At 58.4% G+C, this 14,991-nt stretch overlaps 2 protein-coding genes across 2 annotated transcripts; both read left to right on the plus strand.

The window, feature by feature from the left end:
• Positions 1-59: 59 nt before the first annotated feature.
• On the plus strand, positions 60-9,920 carry LSM12 (LSM12 homolog). The gene is made up of 5 exons (XM_074562148.1): positions 60-230; positions 4,301-4,434; positions 8,506-8,615; positions 9,071-9,197; positions 9,334-9,920. The coding sequence occupies exons 1-5, from the start codon at positions 110-112 to the stop codon at positions 9,424-9,426; spliced, it is 585 nt and encodes a 194-aa protein (XP_074418249.1). The 5' UTR covers positions 60-109; the 3' UTR covers positions 9,427-9,920.
• A 735-nt stretch (positions 9,921-10,655) lies between these two features.
• Positions 10,656-12,748, plus strand: TMEM101 (transmembrane protein 101). Its single transcript, XM_074562146.1, has 4 exons — positions 10,656-10,830; positions 11,542-11,722; positions 11,804-11,950; positions 12,147-12,748. The coding sequence occupies exons 1-4, from the start codon at positions 10,694-10,696 to the stop codon at positions 12,453-12,455; spliced, it is 774 nt and encodes a 257-aa protein (XP_074418247.1). The 5' UTR covers positions 10,656-10,693; the 3' UTR covers positions 12,456-12,748.
• The last annotated feature ends 2,243 nt before the right edge of the window (positions 12,749-14,991 follow it).

Here is a 14,991-nt window from a genome sequence, read left to right on the forward strand (position 1 = left end):
GGCGCGTCGGCCCCGCCCCCCCTCAGCACCCCCCCGCCCCCCCCCCCCCCCCCCACCGCCGCGCCTGGCCGAGGCTGAGCCGCGGCGGCCGCTGCGGGGCTGAGAGAAGATGGCGGCGCCGGGCGAGTACTTCAGCGTGGGCAGCCAGGTGTCGTGCCGCACCTGCCAGGAGCAGCGCCTGCAAGGGGAGGTCGTCGCCTTCGACTACCCCAGCAAGATGTTGGCGCTCAGTATCCCTTCGGCAACGCCGCCCCCGGCCCGCCGTGGCCCGGCCGGGGCCCGCTTGGGCCTCCCGCCGCCCGTCCGCCGGGGAGCGGGGGGGTCTCTGAGGGGAGAAGGGAGCGGGGGGGAGGCTTTGGAGGGGTGAGGGAGGGTCCGGGGGGGAGGTAATATGGGGGAAGGGGGGGCGACTCTCGGTGGGGAGCGCCGTGGAGGGGTTTTTGGGGGAGCGGGGAGCCCAGTAGGGAGGTTTGGGGGGAGTGAGGAGCACTGTGTGGGGATATTGAGGGGGTAATGGGGCACTCTATAGGGAGGTTTTTTGGGGGGGTGAGGAGCTCTGTACTGGGTTACTAGGGGGGAGCACGATAGGGAGCTTTTTGGGGGAGCGGGGAGCCCGGTAGCGTGGTTATTGGGGGGGCAGTGGGGTGCCCTATAAAGAGGTTTTGGGAGGGAACAATGAGCCCCGTAGTGGGTTTGTGGGGAAGGGGGTCGAGTGGGGCACTCTATAGGGAGGTTTTTGGGGGAGTGAGGAACCCTGTACTGGGGTTACTGGGGGTTACTGTGTGGTCTGTAGGGAGGTTTTGAGAGGAAATGAGGAGTCCTGCAGTGGGGTTATTGGGGGGAGGAGTGGGATGCCCTATAGGAAGGTTTTAGGGGGAGTGAGGAGTCCTGTATGGGGTTACTGGAAGGAGAGCGGGGTGCCCTATAACGAAGTTTTGGGAAGGAGTCCTGTAGTGGGGTTATTGGAGGGCGAGAGTGAGGTACTGTATAGGGAGGTTTTTGGGGGAGTGAGGAGCTCTGTACTGGGGTTATTGGGGGGGAGGAGGGGGGTCCCCTGTAGGGAGGTTTCTCAGGGGATTGAGGAGCCCTGTATGGGGTTACTGGGTGTGGGGAGTAGGGCACCATATAGGGAGGTTTTTGGAGGAGTGAGGAGGCCTTTAGTGGGGTTACTGGGAGGAGAGTGGGGTGCCCTATAGGAAGGTTTTGGGGGGAGTGAGGAGCCCTGTAGTGGGGTTATTGGGAGGGGAGTGGGGTGCCCTGTAAGGAGGTTTTGGGAGGGAATGAGGAGCCTTGTAGTGGAATTTGGGGGGAGGAGTGGGGCACCCTATAGGGAGGTTTTGGAGGGGCGTGAGGAGCTCCATATTGGGGCTACTTGGGGGGGAGTGGGGTGTCATATACAGAGGTTTGGGGGGCAGTGAGAAGCCCTGCAGTGGGGTTATTGGGAGGAGAGTGGGTGCCCTATAAGGAGGTTTTGTAAGGGAATGAGAAGCCCTGTAGTGGAGTTCTGGGGAGGGGGGCAGCATATAGGGAGGTTTTTGGGGGAGCGGTGAGGATCGCTATACTGGGGTTATTGGAGGGGAGGGAGTAAGGTGCCCTTTAGGGAGTTTTCTGGGGGAGTGAGGAGCCCTGTAATGGTGTTAATGGGGGGGGGAAGCCCTGTAGTGGGGTTACTGGTGGAGAGTGGGATGCCCTGTAAGGAAGTTTTTGGGGAATTGAAGAGCCCTGTAGCAGGATTATTGGAATGGGGAGTGAGGTGCCCTATAGTGGGGATTTGGGGAGAATTAAGAGCTCTGTTTTGGGGTTGTTGAGGGGGAGTGGGGTGGCCTTAGAGAGATTTTAGGGGCAGTGGGGCACCCTGTAGGGTGGTCTTGGGGGGATTGAGGAGCCCTTTAGTGGGGTTATTGGGAGGAGAGTGGGGTGCTCTATAGGAAAGATTTTTTGGGGGGGATTGAGGAGTCCTGTAGTAGGGTTATTGGGGGGTAGTGGGGAGCCCTGTAGTGGGGTTAATGGAGAGAAGAGTGGAGCACCCTATAGTGAGGTTTGGAGGGGAGTGGAGAGCACTATAGGAAGGTTTTTTGGGGGTGAGGAGCCCCATAGTGAGGTTATGGGGGAGCCCTATAGTGGTATTATTGCGGGTGGTGCCATATAGGAGGGTTCCAGGGGGCAGAGTCCTACAGGGGGTTGGAGGGTGTGAGTAGCTCCATAGAGGCCTGTGGATGGGGGTCTCCCACAGGGCTGTGGGGTTTTGGGGGGAGGCCTTGGAGGCATGGGGAGGCCCTGGAGGGGCAGGGGCACCCTGTGGGGTTTAAGGGGAATAGGGGGAGGGGGCAGTGCTCTTGGGGGAGGTCCTGGGGGGGGGTGGGTACCTTTTTAGGGATGCAGAAGCACGGTAAGGTCCTGTGCAGTGGGCAGGCCTGGGAGAATGGGATCCCGTAGAAGGTATAGGTGTAATGGGAGTCAGGGGACCCTGGTGGGGGTTGGTGGAGGGGTGCGCCTCAATGGACATGTGGGAGTTTAAGGGGGGATGACGGAGGCAAGGCAAGGTCCTCTGAGGGTAGGGGAGGCCTGTGAGGCTTAGGAGAGATTTGGAGATCCCGTGAGAGGATCCCTATGGGGTAGACCTGCAGATGGGGAGCTCTCTAGGAGGGCAGAGAATGTGGGGGAGGCAGGAGAAGGACACTGTGACTGGGGGAGCGAAGGGGATGGGGGTCTATGGTTGCTCCTTGCGTGGAGGAGAGGCAGAAATGCTGTGCTTGGGAGGGTTAAAATATATATATATATATCTCTCTCTACACATGCTCGGTGGGGGTTAAGATATAGATATATATACATGTGTGGAAAGGAAAAAAAAAAGGATGTGCTTTTCTTTTTAACCTGTAAGTAAGGTGAAAGCAAAGGGCTGTTGGGGAGCAGCAGAGGAACTGCAGGCAATTCGGGAGGGCAGGTGCTCAGTCCTGGGATTGGTATTGGAAGGGGGCTGGAGACGTGAAGTGCCAGGAGCGGGTTCCGAAGGGAGGGAGGGAGAAGAGTGATGGAGGAGCTGGAGAGCTGTTCGTGTCTGGAGGTGAGAAATGTGATAGGAAAAGGGTGCTTGAGCACGATGCAGTTCTGGAGGTGCACTGGGGACCTTGTCCCAGGCTGAGCTCCTGTTCTGGGTGCGATTTGGGTGGGGGAAGCTCCCCAGAACCCTGTGGAGGCTGCAGGAAAGTCTTAAATGATGTCCAACAGGTTGACTTAGTGCTGTTGTGCTGCTGCTCTGCCCTGGAGAGGGCTGAGAGCTCCCATTCTGGCTTTGGCCGAAGTCTGGCTCTTCCTCCCGAAGCTGGGATGCTCCATCTCATCCTTCCGAAGGGAGAGACCGGAGTTCCTGGGTCATCCCTCATTTTCTGTATTGAAAGGTGTTTGCTAGGGAGGACTTCACCTGCAGAGCCAGGCTTAGGGGGGGACTGGAGGAGAAGAAAAGTGACCTCCATGAGCATCTCTTCTGAGGAGGAGACGCGTTGGCTCTCTGTGCCGTGGTCTCTGCTCCTTCCAGCAGCTGAGGGAGCAGAGGGCTAACGATGCAGCCTCCTGGGGAACAGATTGCGCAGGAATTAATGTCAGCTCTGGAAGGGTTTGTGGTTTGTTTTTTTTTTCCTGGGGGTGGTACCCTGTTTGTCTCATTTACACTTTCCAGTCGTGCTGCGATACCGACCACAACAAACCTCGCTGCATTCAAGGGTGTGCGAGGATGAGGAGGCCTTTCGCAGGGTGCCGCCAAGTAGCTCCTCTTCCATCCGCACTCAGGATTGCTCCCAAGGAGGCACTGGATTAGCCGCTGCCTGCAAGAGGAAATAGTTATGGTATAAAAGGTGCAAATTTGAGGTGCAGTGGTTGTTCTGGTTCACTTCCCCTTGCAGACCAGCGTTCCTTGGCTGGTGATGGTGGTGTGCGTGGAAGCGAGCAGCGCCACAACTGGGGCCTTGGGAGCAGCACCTTTGCATCTCTGGCTAGTCGGGGCTAAATTGTTTTTTTGGAGGAGGCCACGCAGCATCCCAGGCTGTGTGTGTGCTGGATGCAGCAGTTATTGGCTGGAAAACTCGTGCTATAGTCAGGAAAACTGAATTGGCATCAAAAGAGATGGTTGATGTTGTTGGCGTCTCACGGGTGACCCTGTGTTTGGCTGAGTAAGGACAGGGGTAGTGGAGGAACTCGCTGAAAACCAAATGTTCTCCTGGTTTGCTCATGCACAGCCCTGTGCATCAGGCCAGTAAATGTCTCCATCTGGATTTGTTTTCCTTAATGTTTTTTCCCCCTCCAGAATGCCCCTCTTCCAGTGGAAAGCCTAATCACGCAGATATCCTGCTTGTAAACTTACAGTATGTCTCAGAAGTGGAAATAATTAATGACCGCACGGAAACGCCACCTCCTTTAGCTTCACTCAATGTTAGCAAGGTAAGAACCTGCCCTCCTGGGCTCTGAATTGTTTGCTCCTGGGAGGGATTTGTGTGGGGAGGTCCCTGTCGGGGACGAGGTAGCTTTTAAACTTCAAATTACCCGCTTCAATCATAACTTAATCGCGGCTCTGTTAAGGGTTTAGATGATGATATTTTGGGTGTGTTCAGTCTCCGTGACTTGCTGATGGGGTTTCTGTAGTGAGGCTGCAGCCGGCTGACCCTCTCTGCTTTGGGATTGCTCCGATGAGGTTCTGGGCAAGGGAGAGGGAGCTCCCAGCTCCATTTCATCTGGGAGACGGTCCTCATGAGTCTGAGGGAGGAGCTCGGCGCTGTGCTCGCCGGGGGACCTGATCCTGTTGCTGCCTTCGGCTCCTCTGGGTGCCTGCACACCCTTTGGTCTGTATTTATGATGTATTTACTCAGCGTGGTCCTGCCACGTAGATTTAAGTGCCTGTGTGGCACTGCAGTCTCCAGTTAAAGCACGGGTGAGCAGCGCTGCCCTGCACCGAGCCCTGTGCCTTCCTTGGAGCCCATTGTACTACATGCTGGCCTCCTGTGGCAGGAGTAAACGTGGATTTCTACGCTGGCAAGTGGGTGCAAGTTGCTGCCTGAAACACTGACTGAGAATTTCAGCCTCTGGGGTGTTTTTTAGTAACTTTGAGGCTGCAAAGCACCTTTTCACTTGGGAAAAGTCCAGTGGTCTTGGTCCTTCTGGCTCCATGGCTGCCCCGGTGCCTTTGGTAGAGGAATGTGGTGCTTCACTGGCTGGAGAGAAGGGAGGATGGAGCCTTTTGTAAAAGTGCAACAGCACTTGACAGCAAATGACTCATATCAAAACCTTCTGGAGGAGATGGATGTGACTGAAGCTGGTACTCTGCTTACATGAGCCTGTGACGCTCCTTCTGGGTGCTCTCTCTTCCAAGATCCTGGGTTAACAACGTGCTAGAGGCTCCCGTGGATGATACTAGACAAGGTTTGTGTTTTGGTGGGTGCCCTCTCTGCCCGCAGCCACATCTCCATGTGAATGTTGGTCATCTCCAGAAACAGAATGATTTTGGGTGAAGCCAAACGGCGAGGGAGTGGACAGGAGCCCAGTTAGTTGAATTTTGGGGAATTGCTTTTCACATGTCCTTCTGGAAGGAGATCGCTTCCGATTCCCAGTGATGGTGTCAAAAAAAGGGAAGGTGAACCTGAGCCCTCGATGCTGGCGTGAAACAGCTGGAAGCTGGGTGTGGGGTCTGGCTGTGGGGCTTTTCAATTGTCACCTCCTTGTCCCACATGGAAACCTCCTCTTCTGGCAGGCAAGCTCTGCCTGCAGGTAGGTGTCATGAGCATGGCACCAGCTGGGCATGCGTAGCCCCTGTGAGCTCCTTCTTGGTGGATTAGCACATTGGCAGAGGTCTCAAATGACACAACTGCCATAAACATAACGACTGTTGGTTGTAGTTGCATCGAGTGACATCGCTGGGAGTGCAGCCGGGAGCTGGAAGGGCCTTCACACAAGGGTGGAACACCTTGTGTGACTTCAAATACTTGCTTCAGTGTTTCTGGCATCAAAATAATTGCTCTTTGGTGTGGGGGAAAATAATGAATCAAGTCATCTTCAGTGGATGGAAGTCAGTGTGCAGCCACCGGTGTGTCCGTGTCCCCATCTCCAGCAAGTACGTTGCTCTGACCCGCATCTCCTCTCCCGTGGATGCGCAGGCAAGCTGGGGTCTGCTGGTGCTGCAGGACTGGAATATAGATAAGCTGATACTGGTTGTACTGGGAGAAGGAGCTGTTGACACCTGGGGATCCTTGTGGTGCACCGGGGCAAGCTCTTGTTGCTCTGGAAAGCCCCAGAGGGCAAGTGGAGCCCCCAGGAGATGCTCAGCCATGACTGTTCCCAAGCAGAGAGAAAATGTTGGGACCAGAAGACTTGCTGGTGAGGCACTGGGAGATCATGCCGGTGCGACGAGGGCTGGCCGTGGTACGGGCGAGATACAGCTGAGTCTGAAGCTTCCCGCTGCTGGCGATGGGTGTGCAGGGGAGATGTCACTGGAGAGCTGGGACCTCTGGGGACCTGCCCGTTGGGGCTGGCACCCGCCCGGGGACCTCGGCACAGCGCTCGGTGGCCCTTACCGGCTCTTCTTGCCGTGCGCCGTGTTTACCATCATTCATACGGCCGTGAACAGGGAAGTGACTCATTCATTCATGCCGCCGTTGCACAAGGTGCGTGGAGCCGAGTCTCTTCAATAGCCTTGGCTCCTTCGGGTGCTCACTGCAGGGGGGCATGATGCCGTGCTACAGGGGGGCTGCTCTGGGAACAAGGGGGCTATTTTGAATGCTTGGATCCTGGAAGCTGGAAGCTTGGCTTGCCCAATTAATTTCTTGTCTGGGGATAGCAGCAATGAATAGGGAGAGCACATGCTCTTGCAGGGGAAAGACAAGAGCAACGGGACCCTAGATCTTGGCACTCGGTTAATAAACTACCCAGTGTTGGAAGTGAGTCGGCTCGAAGTGAGGGCTGATGTGCCCCAGCTTGAAGCAGGAGGATGAGGTCAGGCTTTACTGGGTGCTGTGAATCCTGGGGTCTAGGAGCACCCAATGAAGTAATGTTGGGATGCTGCCCGTGGGGACAGCATGTGAGGGGCTGCTCTTCATCCGCACCTTTCCGGCCTTTCCCGGCTCCTCACGGTAGTCTCTTGTCACTCGCCATCTTGCAGGGCTGTCCCCAAGGCTTTGGCGCAGCTGGCTGGGGACCCGTGTACAGTTGGGGACACTGACCTCAAGGAGCCATCCTGCTCAGGTGAAGTGTCAGCGTGACCCCAAAAAAGGCCGGTTGCGTGCGGGTCTTAGATGCAGGAAAGTTACTGGAGAACAGTGCCCAGTCTTACAAACCAGTTTGGAAGCTGGACTGGTGGTCTTGGAGAGAGCAATTTCTACATGGAGTGGGGCGAGTGGCTTCAGACCCAGCTTGTGCTGGGGCCAGGAAAGGATCCTGTCCCCCTGTTAAGGCTTCCCTTGCTCACCAGGATGCTGAGGAGCGCACGGTGAGTGGCCGAAGGCTGCTGCAGCGAGCCCAGCTTACCCGGGCACAGAGAGCAGACGCAATGGGCTGCGTCTGCCCCGTTTCAGGAAGCTGCGAGGGAGAAACCTGCCCCTTATTCGCATTATTTGCTACAAAAAGTGCCCCTGCTCAGTGGGCACTTGGCCTTTTTGTACCCAGAGAAGCATTTAGAAAGGGTGAAGCCGCCCAGTACGGAGAAAGCTGCGCTTGGGGAGCGCTTGCAGGCGTGAGGCCGTTCCGGGGAGGAGGAAGAGGAGGGCCGGCGTGGGTGGCAATGCTAATGTGGCTCTTCCACTGCAGCAGCTCCAGCGGGGAAAGGCAGGTGGTCCAGCATCTCCTGCCTCCACAGGCTGCAGCTCCTTCTCCTCCCATGGCCAAGGGAGGTTAACGGGGGGATGCCAGGGTTGGGGGTTCCCCTCTCTACTCCTGGACCCCGCCAGCGTAATCACACTTCCCCACATACATGGACATTGTGACTCCCAAATAATAATTCTGCTTTTTATTTTTATGGAACAGAATAACTGCTCCGGCATAAAGTTGCTCTTACTCCTGCATGGTCCATACGGAGGCAGTTACACCCCTCGAGCCCCCAGTTATTCTGGGCTTGTTTTGCCCGTCTGCGTCCCTTGATTAAACAGCAATAAAATACAGTAATTAATTCAGAAAAGGTGGAGGGGAAGGTGATGCTTGTGTATCTGGCCCCAGCAGCTGATATCCTCCTTGCACTCGAATGGGGGAATATGAAAAAACGGCATCCACATCCCCAGAATATCTGTGGGGGACGCAGGCAGTGGCGACAGTGACTCAAAACGGAATTAAACGCTGGCCTGAAGTCCGTGCAGGGCTCTGGGATGTGCGGAGAAAGGTATGGTGGGAGGGTGGAAATTACAGGCGCATTGCTGCCCTGATTTAATTGTTGACCTGGACACTTGTCTCTGCAGGGGGACACACACCTTGTAGCTCTTGTGGCTGCTGGGCTGATGCTCAGCCGAGCTCCCTCTTTCTTTGTCTCCCCTCCAGCTTGCCAACAAAGCACGGACGGAGAAAGAGGAGAAGATGAGCCAGGCGTATGCAATTAGTGCTGGTGTCTCTCTGGAGGGGCAGCAGCTCTTCCAGACTATACATAAGACGTAAGTCCCCTTCTTGGTGTCACCGGTGCTCTGCCTTGGTGTCCCGCGCTGCTACCTAGGGGCTGCTTGTGGCCCTGGGTAGCCCAGGGGGACAGTTTTGTAGCCCTGGGGGGCAGTTTCATTGCCTGGTCCTTTGAGCTTGCCATGAAACGCCGCTGAAGTGCCCTGGGACGCCCTGGCCAGAGCCACGCAGTCCTTGGGGACAGGTGATGGCACCTTGTTGCCTCTTCTGGCACACACTGGCCACGTCCCTGTGGGCTCACGCCCCTCTCTGCTCGGCTGCCCAGGCGATGCTGGGTGGCGTCTGCACGCTCATCAGCTCCTTGGGGAGACACGGACCCGAGGTGCGCCTGCGCTGGGGACGGGTGGTAGCTTCCAGGGGGGCTGGTGGGGCGTGGGAGCAGAGCCCTGGAGCACCCCCTCCCCAGGCTGAGGCTTTTTCCTCTTCCCCGCAGCATTAAAGACTGTAAATGGCAGGAGAAGAACATAGTTGTGATGGAAGAAGTTGTTATCGCCCCTCCTTATCAAGTGGAAAACTGTAAAGGCAAAGAGGGAAGTGCCCTGAGTCACGTACGCAAAATAGTGAGTACTGGGGGGGGGTGTCTCTGGTGGCACTGGGGACGCTGGGAGGGTGTCACATCCCTTCACTAAACCCCTTTCTCTCTCTCTCTCTCTCTCTTTTTTTTTTTTTTTTTTTTTTTTCCTTCCATCCCGGCAGGTGGAGAAACATTTTCGAGATGTGGAAAGCCAGAAGGTAATGCAGCGTTCACAAGCACAGCAGACACAGAAGGAGACCTCCCTCTCGTCCTGAGGCGCCGGGGGGGGGTCTCCCCCGCCACCCCCCACCCAGGAGGCACCACCGGAGGGCGGCGGCGGGGGGTTCCGCTTTTATTTCCTTTTTTTTTTTTTTTTTTTTTTTTTTCTCTCGAGCTCATTAACAGGGGAGCTCAACTGATTCCAAACCTTAGACTTTAAAAAAAAAAAAAACAAAACAAAAAAACACAAAAAAAACAAACAAACAAAAAAAAAACCAAAAGAGAAAAGAGAATAATTTAAAAACTCATGCATTACTTGACTAACAGACTTTCTTTTGTCCGCCATGTTTTCTTCCTTACCAGCCAGTCAGACTTTGTTAGTTTTATTTTTTGGACCTTCTCCCCCCCCCCGACTCTTCCCTTGCTGCCAGCGTCCGCCCCGCTTTACTTTTCTAAAGGGGGTCTGTCACCCTGTGTCCAAGTCCCAAAAAGGGTCTCCCCTTCACCAAGCCCCCCCCACCCCAAAAATAAAAGTAACGAGCTGACTGTGGTGGCCGAACCGGGACCCTTGTGACCAGCGCGGTCTCGTTTTAATTTTGTTTGCACAGGGCAAGGCTTGAATTAGTCTTATTTTTCTTATCTTTAAATATATATATGAATATATATTAAAATGTTCTTTAAATATTTTTCTGCTTCTAGCAGTTCTCTCCACCAGGATCGTGGCAAAAAAACCCTCCTGTGTCCCCCCACCCTCACCCCACCCTGGGGAGCCCAAGGGCGTTTGGGTGCTGGGGCAGGGGGGGGCTACGGCCCCCCTTGGCCCCCCCACCCGGGGTCTGTGGTGGGGTTTCCCCCTCACTTTCCTTTAATTTTTTTCATTTTTGCCCCTTTGTTCTTAAAGTTTTTATTTTCTTTTTTTTTTTGCCATGATCCTCCCCCCTCCCCCTTTTTTTTTTTGTTTTTGTTTTTAAAAAAAATAAATGGATCAAAATCAAACAATTCAAGCCCTGCCTTTAGAAGAATTAAAAATTAAAAAAAAAAACTAAAAAAAAAAAAAAAAAGGAAAATTTTTTAGTATTGTTTAGCAAAAACAATAAAACCCGAAATTTTTTTAACCATCACCCGTGTCTGGCGCTCTGGGGGCGGGGCTTCCCCGGGGGGCGGGGCCTCCTCCGTGAGTGACGAGTGGGGGCGGGGCCTCGGCGGGGGGCGGGGTGTGGGGGCGGGGCCTCTCCGCGAGCGGGACCTCGTGAGGTGGGCGGGGGCTATGGGGTGGAGCTTCCGGCGCGGGGCGGGACTTCCGGCGGGGCGGGCCTGGCAGCGATGGCGGCGGGCCGCGGCTGGCGGCGGCGGGCGCTGCGGCTGCTGACGGCGGGTGGCGGCGTCCTGCTGACCCGCTTCCCCTTCTGGCACTGCTTCAGCGGGCTGCTGCTCTGCGCCGAGCGCGCCGACGGGCGGCGGTGCGGGACGGAGGGGGGCCGGGGCGGGTGTGGGACTGGGCCGGGTGTAGGCCCGGGGCTGGGGTGGGTGGAGGTGCAGGTGTGGGGCTGGGGGAGCTGGTTAAGTGTGGGGCGGCTGGGGGGAATCTTGGGGTAAGAGGGGCTGTGAGGGCTTGCGGCGGGTGTGGGGTTTGGGGAGGCACGGGGGGCCTGGGGCTGGAATAGATGTGGGGCTGTGGGGGCCATGGGTATGTGGGGCTGGGGCAGGGGCAGGGGCAGGTGTGTGGCTGTGGGAGCTGGGGGGCTCCTGGCGTGAGTGTGGGGCCGTGAGGGCCTGGTGTAGGTGTGGGACTGTGAGAGTGTGAGGCTGAGTGAGCCGGTTAAGTGTGGGGTGGCTGGGGGGCCTGGGGTAAGTGTGGGGCTGGGACAACTGAGTGGGCTGGGGTGGGTGTGGGGCTGAAGGGATTGGGAAAGTGTGAGAGAGCTGGGGAGCTCCTGGGGTAAAAGTGGGGCTGGGGGTGCCTGGGCTGGGAGTGGGGGCTGGTGGGAGGGCAGAGGAGCAGTTGTGGGGTGCTGGGGTAATAAGAAGGGGGGCTCTGGTGGGGCGTGGAGGGCTGTGTGGGGCCAGGGGAGGGTGGTGTTGGTGTTAGGGGATAAGGGGGGGATCTGGGGGGAGTGTGGGCTGGTTATGGGGAGTTGAGGGTCAGGGACTGGAGCTGCCACCCCCTCCAGGAAGCCAGACATCCCTGTTCCCTACCTGTATGTGGACATGGGGGTGGCCGTGCTCTGCGCCAGCTTCATGTCTTTCGGCGTGAAGCGCCGCTGGTTTGCCCTGGGGGCTGCCCTGCAGCTTGCTGTGGCCACCTATGCCGCCCATGTTGGTGGCCATGTCCACTACGGCGACTGGTTGAAGGTGAGACCACCCATTCCATGACCCCCTCCCCCCCCACCCCAGCCTGGGGGGGCCAGGGGGGTGACGGTGGCCCCGGCGCAGGTGCGGATGTACTCCCGGACCATCGCCATCATCGGTGGCTTCCTCATCCTGGCCAGTGGTGCTGGTGAGCTCTACCGCCAGAAGCCACGCAGCCGCTCCCTCCAGTCCACGGGGCAGGTCTTCCTCGGCATCTACCTCATCTGTCAGGTATGGGAGGGGACACGAGACACCGGGGGGGACATGGGACACCAGGAGGGCGACAGCCACCTCCTGCCCCTGCCCCGCTGCAGGCCGGGGGCTGGATCTGCTGGGGTTTTCCCTCCAAGAGGGAGAAGCGGTGTGAGTACCACCAGTGGCACTATTGTCACCGCACTCCAGCCCCCTCTCTGTCATCCCCCCCCAGGCCTACTCCCTGCAGCACAGCAAGGAGGACCGCCTGGCTTACCTGAACCACCTCCTTGGGGGGGAACTGGCCCTTCAGCTCCTCTTCATCCTCTATGGCCTCCTGGCCCTTGCCTTCCTCTCCGGTTACTACGTGCGGGCGGCGGCGCAGGTGCTGGCGGTGCTGCTGCCCCTCGCCATCCTCCTCATCGATGGCAACATCGGCTACTGGCACGACTCGCGCCGCGTCGAGTTCTGGAATCAGATGAAACTCATCGGGCAAAACGTTGGCATTTTTGGAGCTGTCGTTATCCTGGCCACTGACGGCTGAGCGGGGTGGCCACTGGCCAGGACTCGGGGGGCGGGGGACAGCAGCGAGGGGGGGCGGTTTTTTTAAAAGAATCACCGCTATTTATTATTTTTTTTTTTTTAATTTGTAAATATTTGATAATTTTGATGGAGGATTTGGCAGGTGCTGCCTTGGGTGCGTGGGGGAGCTGGGGGGGACTCCTGCCTGTGGAGTGCTGGCCACTGTGTGGCCAGGCCCCCTCCCCACTGAGGTCCCATGTGCCCCCCACTCCCCGGGTGTATTTTTACTGATGAAATGAGAAATCTTTTACCTGGTCCCTGGGTTGTCTCGGCTGTTGTTCGCCAGTGGGGTCGGGCCCTATTGCTTTGGGGGGTTCGAGGGGGAGGGGCACTTTGGGGGAGCTGGTGTGCAGTGGGGTGGGGCGATACTGGGGGTTCCCCTCCCTTTGGTGGCAGAACCCTGGGTGTCGCCAAGGGACATGTCCTCGCTGTCCCTGTCCTGACACGTAGCTGGGCAGGCGTTTGTGTGTGTGTGCCCCCAGGTTGGGCAGGGGTGTGTGTTTGTGCCCCCCCCAAGCTGGGCAGTGCGTCCCCCGCCAGGCTGGGCAGTGGAAAAGCAAACAGGGTCTGATAAGGGCCTTCCTCCATGGGGGGGGGCCACACGTGGTCCCTAAAGTGCCTCCGGCGGAACCGGGGACCATAAAGCGCGGGGAAGCGGCAGGGCCCTGTTTGCTCTCCCTGCGCTTTTCCGTCCCACACCCCCGGCCGGGGGGGCCGGGATGGCTCCTCACCCTCCCGGGACACCCCCATACCTCAGGGGCTGCTGGGGGTCCAGCTGTGCACCTTCAGCCCCAGACCCTCCTCCTCCTCCCTGCCCCGGGGGGAGATGGGGACACACAGTGGACACCCCCTGCCCCATTCTGTTTGGGTCCCCTAGGGCCACCCCTCACCCTGCCCGGGGAGGGGGGGGGGCTGTACCCAGGGGGGGTGGCATTTGTACCCGCTGGCAGAGCCATCCTGTGACCTTTGGAAAATTGCTGTTTACTGTCACTCAGGGGAAATGGCGCAGAAAGCCCTTGTCTCCCTTCTCCCTCCCCCGCCTCATCGGGGTTGGCTCTGTGCCGGGGGAGGGGGGGCAGGGGCCACCTGGACCCCGATCCTCCCTCCTGTTCTCAGCTCCGGAACATCTCTGACGGTGCAGTGACAACGCCGCTGGTGTGTGGGGTTTGGTCCCAGTGGTGGGACCATGGGGTTGGGGTCTCCCCAGCCCTGTGCCCGCTCCTCCACCCCCGTGAAGCCCGTGATGGGGCAGACCCCCGCCATCGGGGCGCTCCTCTGCTGGGGAGGGGGCTCAGCCCCCACTGGGGTGATGCTGGATTCGGCCTTGGTGTCCCCAGGGCCACGTGGCAGGGCACTGCAGGGGGGTGTCTGCAGCCCCCATCGATCCAATTAGTGCTTCCATCGACCCATGCCTTCGTTAGCAGGGACGTGAAAGGTGCTGGGCTGGGGGGGCTGCTCCCACCGCCCGAGTTGGTGGGGGACTCAGCCCCCTCCCAGGCTGGCGTGTGGGCAGGGCAGCTTGTGTCCCTGCACACTGATGGGACACCACGGCTGCGCCACGTGGACGAGTTTCCCTAGGGCTGGGGACAGCCATGGAGCTGGGACCCCCACGGTGGCACTGCCCCGAGCCGTGCCCCTGCCACCACTCACCGGGGTGACAGCCAGGTCAGGAGCGGGGAGCGTGTCCCCTACAGCCGGACCAGTGGCATCCCGCAGGGTCCTGCCAAGCCGTGTCCCCTCCAGTCAGGCTGGTGGCACCCCACAGGGTCCTGCCAGGCTGGCGGCACCCCACAGGGTCCTGCCGTGTCCCCTCCAGCCGGGCCGGTGGCACCCCGCAGGGTCCCCACTCAGCCGTGTCCCCTCCATCTCCCTGGCTGGAGATGCGGCTCCTTCTGGGTAGGAGCATCCCAGGGCTTTTGGGGACCCCCTTGTGCCACCTGTCCCTGTCCCAGCACCCACAGGGTGGCTGTGGTGGCCCCTTACTGATGGGGACATGGAGCCCCTGCTCCCAGCAGGGACGTGCTGGGTGCCTCCGTGCCTCAGTTTCCCCCCAGAGCATCGGGCTGGGTGATTGCTCCTTAATGCCAAATCCATAACGAATTAGCGTACTCCCCCAGCGCGGGGGGCTCGGAAAGGGCAGCTCATCTGTCCTGGAGGGCTGTGACAGCGGTCGATGGCAGTGACGGGGGCTGTGCCGAGGGGGGCTGTGGTGGCAGCTCTGTGCTCTGCCCCGCCATCTGGGGAAACTGAGGCAGCTGCAGGCTGAGTCCCTTCCCCTGTCCCCCGTGGGTGGCTTGTGTCGGGGCTGTGGGTCATGTCCCATGTGCCGTGTCCCTGCTGTGTCATGGATGTGGCGTGTTTGTGTCCCTGTGTGCCACTGCCATGTCCTGAGGCTGTCTCAGGGCCATGCATGTGTGCCATGGCTGCATGTCACATCCATGTGTGCCGTGTCTGTGTGCTGTGCCTGTGTGTCACTGCTGTGCCTGTGTGCCATGCCC

The sequence above is a fragment of the Larus michahellis genome, chromosome 18 (genome assembly GCF_964199755.1).
Source record: "Larus michahellis chromosome 18, bLarMic1.1, whole genome shotgun sequence".
Taxonomy (NCBI): Eukaryota; Metazoa; Chordata; class Aves; order Charadriiformes; family Laridae; genus Larus; species Larus michahellis.